Genomic DNA, 22701 nt, shown 5'->3' with positions numbered 1-22701 from the left:
TGACTCCTGACCAGGGTGCTGTGCTCTTCCCTCCAGGAGATCGACAAGATGGAGCAGCTGGAGAGCAGGCTCCACAGCTACAGCATCTTAGGTCTCCCCAAGCCCCCACAGCAGCTCTACTTTGACAAGGACTCCTGGGAGGAGAAGGGTGATGATGCCAATCTGTGCATGGAGGACAGCTGGCAGGAGATCATTGAGGGCACAGAGGTGGGGCACAGTGCACTCGTGGATGTTGACTCAAGCCAGCCTGCCGTGTTGGGGGTTGCCACAGCCCTGGCACCCTTTGTAGGCTATGGGCAGGTGCATTGGGCTGAGGCAGGGGCGGGGGCCTGCTGCCTGCCACCAGGAGCCTCCTGCAGAGATGCTTCTAGCTGCTGCTGAGTCCCTGTGGAGCCTTGTCCCCTCCCAGTGCCTGTGTGCAGCTGGTCAAGCATAGCAGCCACCCTGAGCCTCCCCTGGTCCCATCAGGTGGCCAAGCAGGTGGGGTGGGGGCTTTATCTCCTGGGCTCCTCCCTGCTCCTGCCTAGAGTGCTATCCTGGTGGTATCTGATTCCCTAGAGCCTGCATGCCCTGAGCCTTGCCTAAGCTGCCTTGGAGCCTAGGGCCAATAGTGGCAGGTGGGAGTGCTGTCACCATGGAGGCTGGGCTGCGAGATGCTATCTTCCTTGGTGTTGCTGCTGCCTCTGTCAGCTGCTGGGTTTTGGCACCACAGCCTTGGTGCTGAGCTCTCTGTGCCCTTCTGTAGGCCCTGACACGCCGGCAGTGTCACCAGCAGGAGGCCATCTGGGAGCTGCTGCACACAGAGGCTACCTACATCCGGAAACTGAAAGTGATCACAGATGTGAGTCCCATCCCACCCCTGCCACAGGCACTTGGGCAGAGCCAGCCTCCCAGAGGGCCAGCCAAGGGGACAGTCCTTGGGGGTGCTGTCGCAGAGACCTCCTGGTCCTGGGAGGCAGTGATGACTGTGCTAGGGGCAGAGGACCAAGCCATGGGCCTGTCATGTGGCTCTCTCCATGCTAGGAGCAGGGGTGGACAGGTTCTGTGGGTGGCTGGCCCTCACCCTGCTGTGAGCAATCTTGGCCCCTCCTGCAGGATTCTGTGGTACACCTATCAGCCCTTCCCTGCCTCCAGCCCCCAGTGAGCAAGAGAAGCTGAGAGACCAGCCAGGGCACAGGGCAACCCAGGCAGGTTGGCTCTACCTTTGCTGGTCCCCGTCACTTTTCGTACAGGCTGGAGACCCTGGCAGGTGCCAGGGAAGTTTCCTGGGGGGCTGGATGTGTCTGCTCTACACTATGCTCTCTGCTTATTTGTGCAGCTTTTCCTCTGCTGTCTGCTGAGCCTGCAGGACTTGGGGCTGCTGTGTGAGGTAAGGGCTTGGCGGAGACAGGACAATGGACAAGGGCTGCTGGTCACAGAGTGTTTCTTGGGCCTGAGCCTGGGGCTCTCAACAGCCTGCACCACAGGCCATCTTAGGGAAATGTGTGCCCCTTAACCAGCCCTTCCCTCCATTCACACAGTGCAGTGTCACAGGGATGTGGGAGGTGTCAGAAGAAGAGGGGGTCCCACCTCCTACTCCTGCTGCTGAGGGGCAGGACTTAGGCTTGGGTCCCTGGGATAAACACCAGAAGCTCAGCTTCTGGGACTAGTGGAGAGCCCCACAGAGCATGTGGTGAGACCCCCATCCCCCAGGGCCCTGCAGTGAGCATGTCCTTATTCTGAGGCAGCACAGCCTATGCCAACTCCAAGCATGTTTCATGGGCTGCTGGAGAAGCTGAGGGAAGGAGGCAATCGCGGTCCCCTGCCCTGTGGGCCAGCATACAGGGAGTTCCTGGCTGCAGTGCATGCTCCTGCTGGGCCCCCTTGGGCTGATCCTCGCCTTGCTCTGAGTTGACCCTGCTGCCATGCCTTGCCTTCCCTGCAGGTAGAAGCTGAGCGCCTGTTCAGCAACATCCAGGAGATCATCCAGCTGCACTGTTCGCTGTGGGACAGTGTGATGTGCCCTGTGCTGGAGAAGGCCCGTAGGACCAGGACACTGCTGGACCCTGTGGACTTCCTGAAAGGGTTCAAAGCGGTAGGTGGGGTGCCCGTGCCTGGGCTGGGGGCTCAGGTGGGGGGTTCTGTGCACCCACTGAGTGGTCTTACTTGCCGTGCAGTTTGGCACTCTCTTCCAGCCCTACATCCAATACTGCATGGAGGAGGAGGGCTGCATGGAGTACATGCGAATGCTGCTGAGAGACAGCGACCTCTTCCGCGTCTACGTAACAGTAAGTCCTGAGATGGGGTGGGGGCAGGGATGATGCCAAGACCCCCCACAGCCTAGCCCCACTGACCCTGTCCCTGTGTTTTCAGTGGGCAGAGAAGCACAAGCAGTGCAACCGCCTGAAGCTCAGTGACATGCTGGTGAAGCCGCACCAGCGCCTCACCAAGTACCCGCTCCTGCTTAAGTCAGTGCTGAAGAAGACAGATGATGCCTGCACCAGGGATGCTATCATCACTATGGTAACCTGTCAGGGGATGCCTGGACACCAGGGAGGCTGGGAAGGAAATGCCTGTTTTGCTTAGATAGCATGCACCCCAGCATTGCTGTCTGCATGCCGCTGTGCCAGGCTGGGGCACCCTGTGCCCTGCCTGAGGACACAGCTGCTTATGGAAGGTGCTGCACAGGGAATTGTCCCCAGCTTCTGCAGCAGGAGTCAGTTGTGCTCAGGAGGACTGACACCCTGGCAGAGGCTGTGAGTCAAGCCTGTTGGTGTCTGCTCTGAGCGCTCCTGCCATTGCAGATCACCTCAGTGGAGCAGTTCATCAACCACGTGAACTCACAGATGCGGCAGCGGCAGGAGCAGCAGCATCTGGCCACCATCATCAGCCGCATTGATGCCTACGAGGTGGTGGAGAGCAGCACCGATGAGGTGGACAAGGTAGGCTGGGGCTGAAGCTGGCCAGGGCTAGGTGTGCCCTGCGCACCACACCCTGACTGCCTCTCTGCTCTGCCCTGCAGCTCCTGAAGGAGTTCCTGCGCCTAGATCTGACAGCCCCCATCCCAGGTGCCTCCCCTGAGGATACACGGCAGCTCCTCCTGGAGGGCAGCCTGAAGATGAAGGAAGGTAAAGACAGCAAGGTAAGGGACACCACCAGAGCAGGAGCCCCTTGTAGCTGGCCTTCGACTTATCAATATCTTGGCTCTGTGGTTAAGACACTGCCTCCCTGGCTTCTCTCTTGGATGCTGTGGGCTTGACACAGAAGCTTCTGGGTGGGTGGCAGTGCCTGTACCTGCAGCTGCTCTTGGGGGCACTTCCCCTGCCCACTGGGAGGGTTAGCCCAACTGAGGTCAATGGTGTGACATTGCCCAGGGGTGTCCCCTGGGCTGAGGAGTCCCTGCCCTCCAGTTGTACTGCAACACAGTCCCATGGCCTATGGCTCTTGCCCCCAGATGGATGTGTACTGCTTCCTCTTCACGGACCTCTTCCTCATCACTAAGCCAGTGAAGAAGGTTGAGCGCACCAAGGTTGTCCGGCAGCCTCTGCTGGTGGACAAGATTGTCTGCCGGGAGCTCAAGGACCCTGGTGAGGAGCATGCGGGTCTGAGGGCTGGGGTGGGCACGGGCCCTTGCACTGCTCTCTCACCTTTGAGTTTTTCCTCGTGGTCCAGCAGAGCCATCCTGCCTTGCCTTAGTTGGGAGAGGTCACCTGAGGACTCCCCTCTCTCCTTCCCCCTGCCCTGCCAGCTGGGACTCTTCCCTTTGCCATCCTGGGCACAGAGGCCTGACCTCTTGATGATGCTAGCTTTAAGGGCAGAGGAAAGAGCCCCATCATGCCACCATGCCCAATGTGGGCTGTTGCCAGCTGGACCCACCCTCGCCCATGCCCTCTAGGTGCTGCATGGCCTATCCTCCTGCACCATCAGTTCTGCCCCTCTGCAAAGGAGTTTGGCATTTGGTGGCCTGAACCTACCTCCGTACTACCCTGGCCTGCCCTAGAGCTGTGTTCACCCTGCAGCAGGCTCTGCTGTCTGCCCAGCCTAGCCTGGGGATACGGGCATCCCCCTGGCCAGGCAGCAAATCTCTGGTCTGGCCTGCACTGGTAAGACAGTGCCTCTGCTGCAGGTCCCTGGGGGAGCCCCTTGCTTACACCTGACTTCTTCCTGCTTGTGCCCCCGGCAGGCTCCTTCCTCCTGATCTATCTCAATGAGTTTCGGAGTGCTGTGGGTGCCTACACCTTCCAGGCCAGCGGGCAGTCCCTATGCCGTGGATGGACTGATGCACTTTACAATGCCCAGGTAATGCCTGGAGCCTCCAGTAAGGTCTGTGCCAAGGCAGTGGGGGTTCTGTGGGGAGGGGTGTTCCTGTAGGGAGGAAACAGCTCCATGGCCAGTGCTGTGGCCCTGGCTTTGGCATGGTGCCTGGTCTGGTTTTGCCTGTGTTATGCTGGGTACCCATGGAATAGCATGGTGTGTGCCCATGGCACATGCATGGGAGCAGAGTCTCCATGGCAGTAGGGGTGAGCTGTGTGCCCTGGTGTGGCAAGGCCACTAACCTTCTCTCTGATAGCTCTGGGTGATAAGGGAGTGAGCTGCTGTCTTGGGACAGGACACTCAAGCAGGCTACGGCCAAGCAGGCTGGTCCTGACAGTGGGTCATGGGGGCATGCCACAGTATGCAGCATTTCCATGTTAAAGGCTGTTCTGTCTGCCTGCAGAACTTGCTGCAGCAGCTGCGTGTCCAGGAGCACCAGCGCAGCCAGCGACAGCAGCTGCAGAGCCTGCAGGAGGAGGAGGACGGGGAGAGTGGGGCCTCAGCTGCCAGCTCGCCTACCATCCTGCGCAAGAGCAGCAACAGTCTTGACTCCCAGCAGTGGTATGGCCCAGCCCACCCACACATGCCCACATGGTACAGCCCAGTGCTCCCACACCCCCACCCAGGACTGCAGGCCCGTTCGGGTGGGGTGGAGATAGGGAACTTGACCCCAGTGATGTAGCTGCAGTGACCAGCCAGTGGGTAGTGCACCCCGGAGCTGGAGCCACCTGCTGCTGGAATGGCCCCAGACACTTGCAGACTGGGATTCTCCCCACCACAGGGGCTGCCTCCCCTCACTCTCTGCTCATGCCCCTACCTAGTCCTGCCGTCTGCAGCATCTCACTGCCATCCCCATACCCTGCCCAGTCTCCCCATACCTTCAGCTCCTTCCTGACAGCCTCTCTCCCTCTCAGCCCCTCTGATAGCTCCACAGAGACCATCTCGGTGGTGGTGGTGGATGCCAGTGGGGAGCTCTCCTCCCCAGACTTCGAGGTGGGGCCATTCAGCTCACCATCAGATGAGACCTCCATAAGTACCACCGCTTCATCTACCACGCCCACCCGGGAGCTCCTCAATGGGAGTGGGGAGCCTGCCAATGCCCTCCCCATCCCTGGCACCCACAGCAGCCTGGCACTGGAGACCGGCAGCACCTGGTCAGCATCCATGGATAGTGCCTATGGCACCATGTCGCCTGCCTCCCTGCAGGAGTTGGGGGAGGTGCAGCCACCAGGGCCAGCAGGGGAAGACTCACAGCGCATCTCCCCCAAGCTGCGCCGCCGGACACCCGTGCAGCTCCTGCCCTGCCGTGCCCGTGTGCTCAAGTCCAAGTCAGAGGCCAGCCTCTTGCAGCTCTTTGCAGCCTCCCCATTTGGCCCAGAGGCCTCCCTCACCCAGAGCAAGAGCCTCTCCGACCTGTGCGCAGCTCCATCTTCATCTCCAGGGCGAGTGGTGTTCCTGGCTGGCTCGGTTGTGGGGGTCCCAGCCAGCTGCCCGAGGACTAGTGGGTTGGGTGGCAAATGCATTGGAGCCCCACTGGACAGCAGCAACCTGCAGGGCAGCCGGGCAAGTGGCCTGAGTGCCTGCAGCAGCAGCAGCGGCGGCAGCTCTGCCTCAGAGCTCTCGGAGCCTGAGGAGCCTGTGTTCCACCAGGGTCTTGCCTGCTCTGCAGGGAGCCCTGCAGGAACACCCCCAGCTGAGCCTCTGGCCACTGATGTCCCCTGCCGGGCACTCAGCACCTCCCTGACAGAGTGTTGCCCAGAAGAGCTGCCCACTGCCCGCCGGACACTCTCAGACCCACAGGCAGCCCAGCACCGCAAGCTGACGTTGGCGCAACTCCACAGGCTCCGGACCACACTGCTTCTGAACTCCACGCTGACTGCCTCGTAAGTGCTACAAGCCAAGCTACAGCTTCCAGCTCCCCGGCTGCCTCTGGGTAGAGCCTGCTGATGCCAGGAACCGGGGGGCTGGGCTGTCTCAGGTGCTCAGGTCACCATGCAGGGCATTGGCGGGGGAGAACCAGGGCTTCTTACAGCCTCCTTGCAGTTGGAGCTTGCCTCCTAGCTCAGCAGTCTGGAGATCATCTTGCAGTAAAGAGGAGATAATGCTGTGTGGGGAGGGCTCTGGGACAGTGAGTGTAGCATGTGCAACTGGCTATGGGCCTGGAAAGCACCCACCAATAGGCTGCTAAGAGCTGCTTTCTCTGTGTCTTGCAGGGAGGTCTGAGCCAATGGGAGGAGCGTGATGCCAGCACCACCTGTTCCACCTCTCCATGACGATGTAGCATCATGCCCAGGGTGGCAGGAGCTCTAGCTGGCCTCTGCCCTGTCTACATGTGTGCATGCATGTGCCTGCACATGGTGAGCAGGGACCAGGCTGCATGGGTGTGCATGCACGCGGATGCACATGCACCAGGTCTATGTGCCAGGATGGCATGAGTGCATGTGCACACCCAGGGCGGGCTTGTACTGGGAGCATGCACACATAGGAACAGTGAGCCAGTGGAGCTGTGACTGAGTGCCTCTCGAAGGAGGATGCCTGGGCAGGGCAGGTGGCCTCCCCAGGACTCCAGCCAGCTCGAAACTTCTCCCTTGCACTTGGCATCATCAGGAGCTGCCTGCCCCTTTCTGAACTGTGGGGTAGGCATCAGGCAGAGGGTGTAACTTACCTGCCCCACTGCTTTGCATGGAACAATTACCAGCCAGACATAGGACCGCCCTGCCCACTGGGCCACCTGCATGGATGTAGCTAGGAGAGACACAAGTGAAACATTGTGTGCAGAACAGGCACACAGAGGCTGGGCAGAGCCCTGCCCAGACCCTGTGATAGGAGGGCCCTGCTGAGCTCTGAGTGACACCCTTGCCATCAGTGCCTCTTGTCCTGGGCTCTGCGATGCTCGATGGCAGGTTATTCACATGCTAGCTTCCTGCAGTGGGGACAAGGCTGCCCAGGTACCACTCACCTCATCCTGGCAGGACACAGCAGGCCCAGCAGCTGCCCCACAGCTTGTGATCCTGCCCAGCTGGGACCCAGGGCAGCTGATCGTTTGCCTCTTGCTCTCCAGAGTCAAGCTGGAGGTACTGGGCCCAGTGCACTTCACCTGCTTTTCCTGCAGAGGGGCTGACCCCATAAAAGTGGGGGAAGGCAGTTTGGCTGACCTCAGGGCTCCCAAGTGATCTCCCCTGGGGGACAGGGAGCACATGTAAGTGTTTCCTGGCAGGAGGAGCTATCCTGAAACTGCAACCTCGCTATAACGACCCCAGTGGTCCAAGGTGTGTGTCTAACATGCCAACAGGAGCCTAGAGCCAAAGCCAAGGTGACCATAGGAGCCCCCAGAGCCCAGGCAGCTCCTGCTCCATCACCCCTAACCAGTCTGCTTGGTCCTGGATAGCCTCCCCAGTGTTTTACCTCCGCGGTCACCATGCACCCTGCTATGTATCCCTTTTGGGACACTGGGTGGGATATATTGGGCACCAGCTCTATGGAGATACCCTTGAGATACAGGGAAGGGATCAGTATGTTGGCAGTGGGTGCAGAGGGCAGAGGGCTGTGGTGGGCAGGCCCTGGGCTGGCAAGCACAGTGCTGCATGCACGCACCCATGATGACCAGGTGCCTCTTAAAGCCACAGTGGGCAGGAAGGTGGCAGGCTTTAACTGCTGGCAGTGTTGGGCCACGAGGGCAGCAGAGTGTGGCTGGGAATGCAGGCACCATCAGTGCCCCAGAGAAAAGAGAAGACTGAGGAGCAGGGGGCTGCTGCTTGCCCAGACCTGGCTCAGCTGGGAGTGGGGCATGCTCCTTGCTCGTTGCTGCAGCTTCATTTGCTGGGGTGAGGCTGGGGGCTCACACACTCTTGAGGGAGCCAGTGACTGTGGGGGAGACCAGCCACTCCTCTTCTAACAGGCACATCCCACTGACAGTGGGACAGGCTGCTGAAAAGAGGTGCCTGGGGAATGGCTGGATGGAGCAGCATGGGAGCAGGACTGACAGACATGGCCCCTGTGGCCTGGCTCCCATGGGGGTGCTGATGAGGGAGAGAGCAGGGTGTGCCTGGCAGGAAGCCCTAGGCCATGTTCCTGAGCTGCATACTTCTTCATCTTGGAGTGGGTTTTCCAGAGCTGTATCATAGCAGTGGGGGATGTGGGGCCTGGCCACTCCCTCTGTGCTCCTTGGGCCAGGGCCAGGGAGGAGTGAGGGTGGAGGGGCCAGGGAGTGTGGTGCTCTGGGTTTTCAGAGCTGTCCGGTATTGTCCTCTAACACTAACCTCTACAGTGCACCTACTCCCTGCTGCACATCCCACCTATGCAGTATTTAACAGGTGAAGCATTAAACATAGCTGAGTGCACACTTCCACTGTCCGCCTGTCCTTCTGACTTGGGGGTGGCTTGTTGGCTCCACAGCTCTGGCATCTCGCACTTACTGCCAGGCTAAGGCAAGGGCCGGGTCTTTGGGGCTGGCAGGGGTGAAGGAGAGCCACCAGATGCTGTTCTCCCCTCCATAGTCCCGGGGAGCTGTGGGGGCAAGAATATCCACCATGTGATGCCCTGATGAGTCCCTGACAGGGGCAAGTCCTGGGGCATGTTTAGAACCTTCCTCCCAGTCCTATGCTGTCTGGGGTCTCGGGGAACCCCATGGGCTTCCAGGGGTGCAGAACAGGGCCTCCACTCCACTGCAATCCAGGCCTGCTGTTTTGGGGCAGCCCCACATCGTGGATGCTGCCACCCCCTGACACAGCACACTTGCTGTGGTGGTTTTACCTGGAAGGAGAAGCTGTGAGCAAGCAGTTGTGGGTTTCCCCAGGAAGAAAGAAGAAGGTCTGGGGGGGGTTGATGCTTGCTTCTCCCCACACAGCACATCCGGTGGAGGCCTGTGCCTCCTGTGGCAGAAGGGGTTGTGGTACCTGGTGGCTGGGGGCTTCCTGCAAGCAGGGCCCTGCCCTGTGCCATAAAGCTCCTGTGTATCTCCCCCACAGGGCATGACATGGCTTGGGGCAGTTGATGAAACAAAGCTGCCACAGAACAGCTGATCTGGAGTGTTAAGTGCCTCTCAGGCCTCCTCCAGCCCAGGGCATCCCCAGGCTCTCACCATGCAGCCAGGAATATGGTGCTGGGGCCCAACTATGGCCTGCTCCAGGCAGATGCTCTTTTACAGGTCCTGGCCAGCAAGAATGGCTCTGGCTCCTAAAGGGGCTCAGCTACACGCAGGGTGTGTGCTGTGTGTGTGTGCGTATGTGTCCACAGGTGTGCATGCCTGCGTGTGTCTATGCGTATCTGCATGCATCTGTGCATGCATGTCTGTCTATGTGTGAATATCTGTGTGTCTGCATATCAGTGCATGTCTACTTCCTGCAGGAACGAGGAGTTTCAGCCACACGGCTTGCCCAAAGGCCCTCCCTTGGCCCTGGTGAGGGCAGGTGCCCAGGCTTGGCCTAGCCACATGCTTGGACTCCTGGACAGGAGGTGGAGCACATGAGCTGTATGCAAAAGTGCAGTGAGCCATGTCGTGTCCATGGGGCTGTGCAGATGGCCTCTGTTCAGGCTGCCCTGGAGTCAGCGTTGGAGATGTATGCACATGCTGCTCTTTGCTAGAGACAGACAGCATCAGCAACAACACCTACAGGGAGTGGTGTCAGAGTGGCCCCTTCTCATAGCCCTGGGGACAGGGGCCATGGTGCCTGCACTGTGGCTCCCAGCGTGAGTGCTGGGTGTCCTGTCCCAAGTTTGGCCTGGAGTCAGGAGCCTTCAAGCTGGCAGATGTCTAATTGCCTCCTTGCTCCCTTGGTGCCTCCCAGTTCCAAAGGCAGGAACACCCCCAAAGGCTGTGTGCTGGCATTCTCCCACCAGAGCTGGACCTGAGGAATGAGGAACTGTGGTCACTGGCCTGAGGTGGGAGAGTTGTGAAGGGACCAAGAGGGGACCAGGCTGCTGCCCACAGGGGCCTGGCTCCCAGGAAGGGAGGTGTGTGGGGTACCCAAACCACAGAGGGATTCCAGGCTGGGATTCTCGAGTGCTGCCCTGTGCTAGTGGGCACCCTGCCAGGCAGATCCCCTGCGCACGCAGCCCCAGGATGCTGTCATGTGGTTTCACACCCCGGGACTCATTTCCAAACATGTATTTCCTCTGCTGTGGTGTGTGTGTAAAAGCCTCCGTGGGCAGGGCTCGTGCTCACTCGCCTCCTGTCACGGCACACAGGCTGCTAGCAAGAACATGGGCTGCCTGCTTGCCTGTCGCTCTTGTACCAGGCCATGACCCCCTCGGCTTGCTGGCCACTCCACAACAGACTTTCTCTCTGCATCACCCTGTTATGACCAGCCCAGATCGGGCTCAAGGATGAAGAGCTGGTCCTTGATGGTAGCCTGGGTGAGTACTGTGTGGGCTTGCAGCCAAGCTGGAAGTGGCAGGGACCCAGGGCCCTGAAGGTGGAGGGGCTGGCAGGTTGCTATGCTGTCTGTTCCTCTATTTCCTACAGCCCCAAATTCTATTTCTCCTGCTTCTCCTCAGTGGCTCAGGGATGGGGGAGCCAATAACAATGTCTCAGTGCCTGCCTGATAACTGGAGCCCTCTGGCTGCTGCCGGGAAAGGAGCTGGGCTTGTGGGTGGAGGCAGCAGGTCAGACTCAGAGGCTTTCCAGGAAAGAGCTGACAGCTGCAAGTACAAGTGGGCAGGTGGTTGAACCACCCACCTCTCTTGATCATCCAAACCTTGTATACGTAAGGCTTCCTTGGCTCTGGGCTCAAATGCAGGTACCTCTGGGGTAGAACTTGGTGGCTTTTTAACAGTGTGCAGCAGCACAGCAGCCCTACATCCAGGGACCAAGTGAAAAGGTGCAGGAGCCAGGGCAAAGGGGACTGAGGCTACATTCCAGACTGCAGGCCCCAGCCCCTGTGCAGATGAATAGCAACACAACTTATGCCCAGGAGGAATCAAGGTCACGGTCTGTGGCTGATAGGGGAAAGCCCAGCCTGCAGTTCCCGGCGTCCTGGGGTTGGGGCTTGGGCTATGGAACCAAGGAACCGCAGAATCAAGGTCACGGTCACTGTGGGTGGCTGTGCTACCCCATCTGGCTGGCAGTGCTAGAAGGAGGCAGCTGACAGAGCTGCTTGTGCACTGCGGACTGGGCTGGTTTCTCACTGTGCTGTGGGTGCAGAGGTGCAGCAGGAAGCAGGCTTGCTTCCTTATATAAGGCAGCCCTCTAAGGGTGTCAGTGCTGCTTCAGTGGTAAGGCTGTGCCATGCTGGGGCAGGGGCAGGGCTGGCATCACCTCCTGGCACAGGTCTCTGGGGGGACAACACTGGCTGGCTGAGCTGCTCAGGGGGCTGTACCCCCCTTGCTGGTCCTGCCCCAGCAAAGCCTGGTTGGGGGCAGGTTGTGGGTGGTGTGTGGCCTCCAGCCCCTGAGGGGTGGAGGGAAGCTGTAGGCAGCCCCATTCAGGGGTGCATAAGCTGCTCTGGATGAAGTGGTGCTATGTCAAGGGGCTTGTCTAACCTGTGGTTCAGGGGGATACTTGATGCCTGGAGGATCTGACCCCTGTGTACCTGGCCTTGGGAGCCACTTGAGGGGACAGTGCTGGCTAGGCATGCTGCCTGCAGCAGGAGGGTGATGGACACACACCAACCCTGCCAGCACTCAGAGCCCTGTTTTATGTGAGGGGCCCAGGGAGGAACAGGATTGCCTGACATGGGGCTGGCAACAATGGCAGTGGCCTCCACAGCCTGGTCAGGGATGGTCTTGCCCTCCGCGTGCAAGGTTGTGGGGAGGGGTGCAGGGCTATGAGCAGCAGCGCTGGGTTCAGCTGTCTAGCACTGGGGCAGGCTGGAGGCTCCCCCCATCGCACAGTCCTGGACAGAGCTAGGAGGTGGCTTGGCTGGGGGCTGCATGGGGGTGGGGGTCAGACAGCCCAGTCCATTGCTGGTCACCTGCCATGTCAGGGCATGGGGCAGCAGGATGCTGGAAGAGTGGGAGCCAGCACTGGTGTGAGGCGCTGGGGGCAGGGAGCCAGGCCTCAGGGCAAGGGAGAAGTTGGGCCTCCCTGGCTTGCAGGGTCCTTGCCGTGCACCCAATGGCAGAGACAGGGCCCAGGGGGCTTGCTGTGTTAAGCTCTGCTGGTACCATTGGCATCACACTGCAGCCCCTGGGCGCTGGGAGGATGGTGCTGTGGGGTGAGCAGGAGCACTGACTCAGCTGTGCCACAAGTGGGGGGAGGAGTCTGGGTTCCCCGCAGAGGCCCTGATCTGATCACAGAGCTATGCAAATGCGTGAATGCCTGGATGGTTTCCAGCCGAGCCATGGAGGGTGTGATAGAAAATGATGCAGCCCTTTAATCAGGCAATCTTGGCTGGGAAAGCCGCCCACAGTGCTGGAATCCCCAGGACCCGCCCCCCCACCCCAGCACCAGCCCAGGACCCTGGAGTGCCGGCATATGCCCCTTGTAAGCTCACCCACCTTCCCCAGGGAAGGCCAGGGCCACTGTGCCAGAGAGCATCCCTGCTGCCATGCTGGCAAGGCCCAGGCCCTGGCCCCCAGCGCTGCCATGAGGGGCAGGTCAGGACTGGGGGTGGAAGGGACGACAGGGTGGTGGCATTGCCCAGGCAGGCCCTGTGCTCCACTAAGCTAAGTGTGGGACCAGTTCCCTCCTCCTGAGATATGAAAGGCCAGCTCTGTTGCACCCTTGGGGAAGCGGTGACATAGATGGGAATGTACAGTGCCAAGCACAGCTGGGCCACAGGGCCTCAGGCCAAGGGGTTGAGCAGGGACCAGCCCCACTGTCTGAGACCCCACTGTTGTCCCCCTCCACTCCTACCACATGGCCCAGCTGAGGGTGTTGGCCCCAGAAGCCCCCGCAAGTGGCTGGGCTGTCATGACCTACTTGGGGCATGCGTCAGCAGTGCGATACCATCGAGGAGCTTGTGTTCTGGGCATGGCTTCCTCCTCAGGAGGAAATCGCCGCCTCCAAGCCCAGACACCAAGCACAGAGATAAAAGAGTGGGGAACAAGTATATGCTGTGTTAACCCTTCACGGCCTGGCCTGCTACACACACGCACCTGCCTGTTGCCCCACTCAGCCCTCCCCCTGCACACGCTGATATGGGGGCAGGGGCCATGGGGGTAGCTTGGGGGTTGAGGAGCAGGGCTGGTAGAAGGTGCTGGCAGAGGGTTGGGTGTCTCAGTTACTGAGGCTTGTCCTGTGCAGCTGGTAGTGAGGAGCCCAGAGCCCTGGCATGGATGGTCCTATCTCCTTCACACAGAGTGCACCCTGGTCTGGCTGTGGGGCTTGGAGCTGAGCTGGCTGGTGGGCACTGAGGTCTTTCAGCTGCTACCCTTAGCTGTTGCCCCTTTAGCCACCCAAGGGGAGTAAGCTCCCTGAGTTTGGTGCCCTGCTCATTGCCCAATCTGGGCAGGGTGCTGTAGGGTCTGGGAATGCCCAGATGGGCAGGGCAGGATGCACAGGGGGGCCAGGGGCTAGGGACTGCCTGCTGAGGTGCCTGGGGCTGGAGGTGCTTGGGGCTGACTTGGCAGCAAGGCTGTGAGGTTGGAACTGCCATGAGGATGTGTTGACAGGCTCGGGGGCTCACCCTGCTGTTCTGGGGTCACCTCCATTGCCCCAGCTGCCTGCAGTACAGCCAGGCTGTGACACCAGTGGGGCAGTGGCAGGGTGGGGTAGCACTGCATAGCTGGCTGGGGGCACCTGCAGTGGAGGGTGCCCAGCCCTGCTCCATGCCCAGCAGAGCATAAGCCCCACGTGCTGCGGGGCAGAATCATGGCTTCCTTTTTTCCGAGCAGCCCGCAGTTCTTGGGAAGGTGGGGAGTAGCAGTGCCACTTCCAGGAACTGCTGTGCCGACTCTGCGCATGCAGCAGGCTCCTTGGCCCTCACCACCAGCCTCCCCATTACCAGCAAGCGGGGGAGTGGCCCTGACTGCGGTCACATGTCCCCGACAACACTTCCCTGTAGCATCAGGCAAGCCAGGTCCCTCTGCTCACATGCTGTGGTGGGTGGGGAGTGCTGCTGGCATGCATGAGGAAATATGCTGTGGGGGCATTCCCAGTGCAGGGCTGTGTGCCCAGGCCAGCCTATGAAGGATGCCCAGCCCTGTGCCCTGTGTGCCCCAGGCCCAGGGGAACAGGCACAGGTTGGGCAGGGCGAGGCAGGGTAGAGAGAGCTATGCAGTGGGCCAGGCCCTGGCCAGGGAACCTGGTGTTGCAGTCATTCTGGTCTGATAACAGGACCTGTTGTTAGGGCTTCAGAGAACCTCCCCCCTACTGCCCCCCCAGCTCACAACAGTCCCCCCCACCATTTATACCTGTCCTCCTCTCCCCTCATCACAGCAGCAGTGCCACCTGGTGGGCAGCTGGGTCCCTGGCACTGGGACTGCCCCTCTCTGCTCCTGCCCTGACCCCTTCTCTCTGCTCCCAGATTTGTCTGACTGCGCTCCTTGCGGTGACAGGCAGCAGGTCTGAGACCCCAGGTCCCAGGTGGCCTCATGCTTATGAGCACCGTGACAAGTTGAGGAGGGAGAGGAGCTCACTGGAGCAGGCTTCTAAGCTCTCTTGCCCGGATGGTCAGGTGCAGCCTCAAGGCACCCAGCACTGCTGCCAAATGTGCCCACCAGGTGAGGCTTTCTACTCACAGGGGGTGAAGACCTGAGAGGTCTGGGAGGGCTGCAGCACCTTGCTTTGTGCCAGCTACCTGAGGGGCATGAGGGCTGCAGCCATGATGGGCTGGGCTGCAGAATCATCCTGTCGGGCAGCAGGGAACTCAGGGATAGCGTGCAAGGGGCTTGCCCAAGATCCCATGGGCAGCTGAGAAGGAACCCAGGCATCCAGACACCCAGGCCTGGGCTTTAACCACTGCAATTGGCCTCCCCTGCATATAAAGAGGGGTGGAGGTGGGAGCAGAGTCTGGATCCAGCCCAACGGAGGCAGAGCAGTGCTGGGCTCTGAAGTTCTTAGCTGGGGAACCCCTGCTCCCTGAGCAGGCCTGGCCAGGCTCTGGGCTTGCCTGCTGGACCCTGCCTGTGAACCAGGTGGGGTCCAGTAGCACATTGCCAGCTGCTGCTGTTTGCATAGGGACATTCATGGAGTCCCCCTGTGCCCACGCTGGTGAGGAGCCCACCTGCAGGCACTGCCCCACTGGCACCTTCCTCTCTGCCTGCAACACCATGCTTGAGTGCCTCGCCTGCTCTGAGTGCGATGCCCAAGGTAGGAGGCTGCCTGAGCAAAGGCACTAGCCAGGCTGGGACAGCAGCCAGGCCAGGCCCCTGTGCTGGTGGGTGGTGGCATGTGGGGACATGTGCTACCCTGCTTGCCGGGCACGGCCCCCTCCCTGCCCTGTGCACTAAGCCTGCCTGCATTCAGTTTCCCAAGTTGTGCTGAAGAACTGCACTGCCACCAGCGATGTGGAGTGTGGCTGTCAGCTGGGCTACTTCCAACGGTGCAACCAGCCTTCCTGTAAGGACTTCACCTGCACACAGTGTCGCCAGTGCCGGGGCAGATCCACTCGCCGCAACTGTGAGTACCTTAGCTGCCCCTGAGCCCCCACACTACCTCCTGTCCTTCCCTGCTGCCCTCCTGGCTGTGCTGTTGGAGTATCACTGCCTGCAGTGAACCCAGCAGCACTGCATCAGAAGCAGCAGCAGCAGCAGCTGCTCCTGGCATGTGGCAAGTGTGTTGCCACAGCCCTGCTGTGTGACAAAATGCTCCTTCTGCCATGGGCCTGGCCTGGCTCAGCCTGCAGGTGGTAACAGATGCCATTGCTTTCAGGTTCCTCCAGGGAGGACACACAGTGTGGGGACTGCCAGCCTGGCTTCTTCCTGGAGGGCAGCGAGTGCCAACCCTGCGCCAGGTAAATCCCAGGCTCTTGTCCTGCTTCCTGCCCGAATACCTAGGTATCTTGCTCCACTCCCTGCCTCATGCACCAGCCAGCAGGACACTGTTCCAGGGGCTGAGAGTACTTCAGCCTCCTGTGATGCATTCATCCCCTTCATGGAGGCAGGGGCTGGGCTAGCCTTGGTGGCACCCTGTGTCTGAGCAGGCATGGGGCAGCTGTTTGCATGCCTGTGCATCTGTGTGTGTGCGTACACTGGTGAGAGGGTCCTGTGGGTTAGTGTACTCTCTCCCTGTGCAGGCCATGCCATGGAGCAGGCATGCCCTCAGGCCAAGTGGGGAGCTGCCCACAATGCTTGCCTTCACCATTTCCTTTCCAGCAAGGGCCTCGAGTGGTGTGGTGACAGCTGTGAGAAGACATGTGACAGCCCCAACCTGCCTGCAGGTATTTGGGGTATGGAGACCAGGGGTAGGGAGGTGCCAGGCCTCATTGGAGCTCATGGGCCCCAAACATGCCCTAAGGTGCCATGGGGTATGAGTCCAGCAGTATCCTTGCAGGAAGCCTGGGCAGAACAGCTCCTGCCTCCATCTGCAGCCAGGTGCATGAGGACTGGCCCAGCACAGGGACAGTCCCATGGCCTGGGGCACAAAGTAGGCAGCTGGGCTCTCTGGACACCCTCTCCCATGGCTCATTGCAGGAACCGGCCTGGAGTACCTCCTGCTGTGCCTCATTGGGCCCCTCCTCCTGGGAGCTCTTGTCGCCTACCGCAAGAGGAGGCAGCTTAGCCAGGACACCTTGAGCACTGGTAACCCTCCCATGCTGAGCCAGCAGCCTCCCTTTGGGACTGAGCTCTGGAGCTGGCCAGGTGGCCATGTCCAGGGGCAGGGCAGGGTTGTTCATCCACTGACTTCTGCTTCTTTCCCCAGCAGATGAGGCTGCAGTTCGAGACTTGATGTTGCAGAAGGTGAGAGTCCATGGGAGCCTGGGGCCTCTGGCCTGGGCCCTGCCCCTTCCTGCCTTGCCCGTGTATGGTGTGGGTGTGTGGCCACCCAACGCCAACCAGCAGGTTCCCTGCTGCACACCCCTGCCATGCCCTGCCCCATAGGTCTCATAGGGCTGCTTGGCTCTGGCCTTGCCTCCCAGCCCCTGGCCAGTGAGGAAGCTCTGCTGTTCCTCCTGTCTCCCCCTGGCTAGTAGTGGCTCTCAGCCCCAGGTGTTTCTCAGTGTCAGGGCTGGCCTCTTTGGGGTCACGGCTTTCTTCAGACAGGCTGCTCTGCTTCCTCCAGGCTGAGCCGTGTTTGCCTGATGCCACAGCCCCAAGCCTGGAGTCCCAGAACCTGCTCCAGCTGAACCTAACAGAGTCACTGCAGATGAATGGTGCTGCCTGGGCCGCTACTGCCTCCTGCAGCTTGTCCTCCAAGGAGCCCCACCAGGACGCACCAAGTAAGCAGTGCCTTCACATCCCCTGCATTGCCCACACTTCTCCCTGCTGCCTGATGGACGGTTTGCACACTGACCCCACCTGCTGTCCCTCAGGCCCCCCACGTGGCAGCGTGCTGCAGCCGGGCAGCCAGCTGTATGACATCATTGATGCGGTACCTGTCCGGCGCTGGAAGGAGTTCATGCGTGTGCTGGAGCTGCGGGATGCTGAGATTGAAGTGGTGGAGATGGAATTCACCCATGTCCGGGACCAGCAGTATGAGATGCTGAAGCGCTGGTGCCAGCAGCGGCATGCCACGCTCAGTGCTGTCATCCATGCCCTGGAGCGCATGGAGCTGTCTGGCTGTGCTGAGGAGCTCTGGCATCGGCTTCAGTGCTTCTCGTGAGCCAGTGCCCAGCCCATCACCCTTAAGTGACAGAGCCAGCCTGGAGGTGGGGGCTTGGGGAGCACATTGATAGAAAGGACTTGCTGCATCCCTGGCATTAGCTGGATCAGGAGGCCCTGGCTTCCCCTTGCAGCAGGTGCTGGTACTCTGCACTGTGTTGTGAAAAAGGCTCATGGCACAGCCAAGCCTGCGGCAGCCCCTCAACACTGCAAGGGCAAGAGGCATGCAGGGAAGCACAGCATAGCCTGCTCCCTGCCCTGGCCTTCCTAGAGACTTTCAGCTCCAACTCTATAAACACTAGGACCACAGGAGCTCAGACCCTGCTCATTTGCCCCCTGGACACAATGCTCCCTGGGGGCCTCAGGGCTCACACACACCTGTGCCAGCTACCTTGGCACTTTGGCCTGCCTTATTAGCCCTAAGCTATGCCAGTGAACCCTTGAGCATGCTCAGCTAGCTGCACAGGGGCCTGGTTCAGCACAGGGGCTTTGCCCCAGGTGCTCCCATCTAGTGCCTCACTGACAGAGGCAAATGTGCCTCACTGATAGTGATGAAGCATAGGCAGGGTGAGCTTCCCAATCTTGGGGGTGTTTGATGAGAGCTCCGTCTGCCACAGGCCACTCAGGAGGTTGCTGGGGAGTGGGACAGACCCGTGGCTCTCCCATATTGCTCAGGGAGTGGCGCTCAGGCTGTGGGTGGGTGGGCAAGTGGGTGCTGTGTACCAGTAAGTATTGTTACTTATCCTCTGTAGACATTTTATGTCAGTTACTTGTGTTGGCTCTGCCCAGCAGTAGCAGGGCAGGGCTGGTGTGTTCTCAGCCATCAGTATGATGGGACTGGACTGCAGTTCTCTGCTGGGGGTTCCCTGCCTCAGCCAGGGGATGGGACAGCTGTTGGCTTTATTTATATGCTTTGTGTTGCTGAATGATCAGAGCTGGGTTACATCCGTGGAACCCAGGGCTTAGCCCTGCAGGGCAGGTGGGATGGGGGAGGGAAATTCCAGGGCTGGCATCTCTGTGAGGGGTGGGGGGTGATCAAGGAAAGCATGCAAGATGATTGGGCAGGGGGTATTTCTTGGTTGGTCTGTCTGGAAGATAAAAGGGGATGCCCAGCTCCTGTGGTATCCATTGTGGGTGCTGCATCTCTTATGGGAGTGTTGGGGCACATGACAGCACCCTGGGACTCGGGGCTGGTGGGGGTGGCCTTGCTGTGGAGCTGCCTATGGCAGAGGGGTACACTACACGCATGAGGGAGGCACATCAGTGCAAGGTCAGACAGTGAGAAAGGGTAGAAGCAGCTGAAAGAGGAACAGGGCCAGTGAGGCCCAGCAGCAGGTACCTGGAATGGGTCCTGTGGCCATGCCAGCACCTGGCTTAGGGTTGGACAATTCCTCACCCCCAGCCTAAGGTGGATCTTCCCCCTTAGCTGCTTCCCTGCTGCCCTCCCCTGTCTCCAAGCCTCCCCAGAACCCCTGATCTAACATGCTGGAGCATTGGATCACATGCAATAAAATGGTCTGGACTGAGGTGAGCAACTGCAGCTAATTTTGTTAATGGTTAACTCCTGGTCTTGCTGTGTAATGGCTCTCACTGAACCCATCTCCTCCCTTCACTGCACTCAGTGAACTTGGGCAGGGCAGTCCCAGCCCCCCCTGTGCTGTGTGGGGTTGCCCAGGCCCTGGTCTGCCTACTGGGAGTAGCTCTTTTCTGGGGGCGGGGGAAGTGTTGTGCTGCTGTGTGACGAGCACTGCTGTGCAAGCCGATGCTGCCCAGCCCATGCTGCCCACCCTGGGGACCAGCTCATAGCCAGCAGACATGCAGCTGGGCACTGCTCTTAGGTGCTGCTGGACTAAAGCAGAATGGTAAGGGGGCATGCACCTGGGTGTGTGCAGTGGGGTGAAGTCCTAGTACAGTGTCAGCTGCCTGCAGCAGGGGCATGGGAGCAGCCACTGGCTGTACAGTGCTGGTACTGAGGCTCAGGCCAGTGAGTGAGTACCCCTGTCCCATGGGGATGTATCAAGCACAGCCTCACTAGCCTGCCAAGCTCAGCCAGCAGAGCCTGGATGTCCCAGAAGCACCTAGAGTGCTTCTAGGCCCACCCAGGGGACCCTGCAGCAGGTGGGGGTGATGCCCAGCCATGCAGGTTCCTCTTGCCTGTGGCTTACCAAGATTCTGCCCTGAGGGTGTGACTGAGTGGAGGCACCACTGGGCAGGCCAGCATGGATGCAGCTCAGGCCCCAGTCTGGATGGTGTGGGGATGACAGAGCCAGCCAGCACCTGGTATTGCTAAGGAGTACAGTGCCCTGCTGCCTGAGAAGGCTGTTTGGGAAAAGCTGGGACAGCCATCATGGATGCCTAGGGCTGCTGTAGCTGGGTGTGTGGGGTGGGCCTCCCCAGGCTGGTCATGGGAAAAGGCAAACCTGGAAGGAGACACTGGGCAGGGCTTTACAGTTTTAATCGGCGAAACTGCAGAAGAGCTAAGTCAGAAACAAGCTGGAGAGTCTCTCGCTAGAGCGAACACATGACAAAAACATATAGAAAACAACATGACCCCCCCACTTCCCTCCCTTCCCTCCCCCTGGATGGGAGCAGGGCTCAACATGATATGGCAGCTGAAGAAACATCTCACCCCCTGGCTGGCCCGTGGACAAGTCATCCACCACAGGCTGCCCTGGAGAAGACCCTGTATCGTGAAATACAAATGTACATCTGAAGTGCGGGGCAGAGGCTGAGGGCAATGGGACAGCACTGGGAAAGGCGCTGCTGCAGCAGAGCCCAAGTGCACTGCATTCGTGAGCCCACAAGCAGTGTGCTTGGGGAAACCGCTAGGGTTGCCACCTACCACAGGAGAAGTCGGGGCTCACAGTGAACAGGTGACTGGGGCAGGGGAGCCAGCAGCGTGGTGCAGCATGGTAGGGGACAGTTCAGTGAGGGGATGAAGGGAACCTGGCCCTCTCCCTCCACGAGCGCCTCTGTCTGCGGCATGCTGGTGGGGCCCCACAGTCCAGCGCCATGCCAGCATGGAGGGTAGAGCCACCTGCTAGCAGGGCCTGCAAACATGGATGGCCATGGCGAGTGGCTTTCCCCCTCCTACTGAACAGCTCGTGCCATGGGAGAGCAAAGGAAGAAAGGGCTTACATTCACGCAAGGGAGGCAGGAACATGGGGCAACTAATGCTTTCCTATGTCCCCTTTCTTCAGGATAATCTGCCTCTGCCAGGGGGCCAGCTTTGTCTCATCGTACCCCAGAGTCCTTAGCTTTTCTGACTGCTCCTTCTCCTTCTCCTCCTCTTCCCGCTTCAGCTTTTCTTGCTCTTTTCTGTTTGGGAACAAAGCAGAGGGCTGTGTTGGTTACAGTACCCAGACACCTGCACCAACCCCTTCACAGACAGGGGATCAAGCCTGCAAAGCCTCAGATGCCAGCCTCCCATGGCCACCTGCATAGGCCAGGGGTGTGGCTCCACATCTGCAGCGAGGGAGTGGGAAGAAGCACTCACCGTTTCTGCTCCCTGTGAAAGCAAGGAGAAGAAAACCATTAGCTCTGAGTCATGGGACAGTGGGTCAGGCCCATACAGCCTGTGGGGGTAAGGGGGACCGCTCACCTCTCCTCCTCCAGCTTCTTCCGCAGGATGTCTCTCCTCCAGGCTGGCATCATGGCCAAGCGTGCTTCCTCCTCCTGCTCCTGCAACACAACACGAGGCATTAAGGAGGACCCTGGGGGTAGGGGTGCGGCAGCAAAGGTAAGTTGTACTGGGGAGAATGCCACGCTCCTCTGAGCTATCCCAACCCTAGAGAAATGGGCCCCTGGACAGCCCACTGGGAAGGGGGACAAGAAGTGCAGGCTTCAGGGGAAGGAAAAGTGTAGAGGACAGCCACTGGGAGATACAGAACAGTTCATTTTCCCCAGGAAGGAGGAAGGTCCAGCTTCAACCACACAAGAGAAACAGAGGAAAGAGCTGCCATGGTCCAGGTGCAGAGAACCCAGAGGGTGTGTGGCTCAGGGTGTACCTAGATGGCCCCAGCCACTGAGGTCTCAGTAACGCAGCAGGAACACCCTCACCACCTTGTCTGGGCTGGAGGAGGGCCTCTCTGGGTTGGAAATGCTTGCACAAAGCAGAGATGCCAGCAGCCAGAGCTGCAATTCCAGGAAGCATGGAGGCCAAGCAAATGGGAGCAGGGCTCAGCAGAGGCAGTGAATTTGCCTCCAGGAGCTGGAAACCTACTTGTGCAGGTGATGCAAAGCGGAGGGGCAGGTACCTGTCCTGCAACACGTGCCACAGGCTGGCAATCAAGTCCTGCTGGAGCCAGTGCAACAGGTGATGTTTCAGCACCAGACATGGGAACAGGACTTCACCGCCTGCCTCACTGGCACTGCCATGGGGTCCTCCAGCTGCCATGGCATCCCAGGCTCAGCAGCAGCATGTACCCCATTGACCTTGGCAGGGGCATCAGGCCATGAGCTAGCCTCTAGCCCAGACACTGAGGGGACACCAGGCATGGGGCTTGACAGCTCTTGTGCTGCTACAAGCTGCGGCCAGTGCTCCCCATCTGATCTCCTCAGGCTGTGTCCAGGTGGTACCAGGGCCACTCACGGTGCATGGATGTGCTGAGCTTTGACACTGCCTGCCAGCTCTCGGGCAGCAAATCAGCAAGGTAGGCACCAGCAGTGATCCTGGCCTTCAGGGCTATGCTGGACAAGCCCTGGGGCAGTGTCCTGTGTGGGAGCTGCATCCTGCATAGAGTGTAACCACTAGCACAGCTGCCAGGG

The 22701-nt window shown here is 59.9% G+C and overlaps 2 protein-coding genes across 10 annotated transcripts in view; both read left to right on the top strand.

Moving 5' to 3' along the window:
• PLEKHG5 (pleckstrin homology and RhoGEF domain containing G5) overlaps window positions 1-6642 on the top strand; it is a 43503-nt gene extending 36861 nt beyond the window's left edge. For all 5 annotated transcript variants that reach the window (XM_025206402.1, XM_025206401.1, XM_025206403.1 and 2 more), the window contains 13 exons: window positions 37-207; window positions 746-841; window positions 1319-1369; window positions 1925-2074; window positions 2157-2267; window positions 2353-2502; window positions 2784-2921; window positions 3002-3121; window positions 3434-3566; window positions 4163-4278; window positions 4697-4854; window positions 5208-6176; window positions 6507-6642. In XM_025206402.1, coding sequence (XP_025062187.1) covers window positions 37-207; window positions 746-841; window positions 1319-1369; window positions 1925-2074; window positions 2157-2267; window positions 2353-2502; window positions 2784-2921; window positions 3002-3121; window positions 3434-3566; window positions 4163-4278; window positions 4697-4854; window positions 5208-6176; window positions 6507-6516 — 2373 coding nt within the window. In that variant the 3' untranslated portion in view covers window positions 6517-6642. The remainder of the gene's footprint in view (window positions 1-36; window positions 208-745; window positions 842-1318; window positions 1370-1924; window positions 2075-2156; window positions 2268-2352; window positions 2503-2783; window positions 2922-3001; window positions 3122-3433; window positions 3567-4162; window positions 4279-4696; window positions 4855-5207; window positions 6177-6506) is intronic.
• On the top strand, window positions 6530-19510 carry TNFRSF25 (TNF receptor superfamily member 25). 5 transcript variants are annotated; one of them, XM_025206406.1, is made up of 11 exons: window positions 6530-6650; window positions 10480-10647; window positions 14700-14895; window positions 15353-15484; window positions 15641-15793; window positions 16046-16127; window positions 16489-16553; window positions 16807-16914; window positions 17036-17073; window positions 17396-17552; window positions 17646-19510. In XM_025206406.1, the coding sequence occupies exons 2-11, from the start codon at window positions 10618-10620 to the stop codon at window positions 17933-17935; spliced, it is 1251 nt and encodes a 416-aa protein (XP_025062191.1). In that variant the 5' UTR covers window positions 6530-6650; window positions 10480-10617; the 3' UTR covers window positions 17936-19510. The 5 variants fall into 5 exon arrangements, with proteins under 5 accessions (XP_025062191.1, XP_025062190.1, XP_025062189.1 ...); XM_025206405.1 differs by lacking the exon at window positions 10480-10647 and having other exon boundaries at window positions 6546-6650; window positions 17039-17073; XM_025206404.1 differs by lacking the exon at window positions 10480-10647 and having other exon boundaries at window positions 6546-6650.
• The last annotated feature ends 3191 nt before the right edge of the window (window positions 19511-22701 follow it).

Source organism: Alligator sinensis, unplaced genomic scaffold, assembly GCF_000455745.1.
Source record: "Alligator sinensis unplaced genomic scaffold, ASM45574v1 scaffold322_1, whole genome shotgun sequence".
Lineage (NCBI taxonomy): Eukaryota > Metazoa > Chordata > Crocodylia > Alligatoridae > Alligator > Alligator sinensis.
Note: the sequence above shows the minus strand (reverse complement) of the source record. Positions and strands in the feature narration are given on the sequence as shown.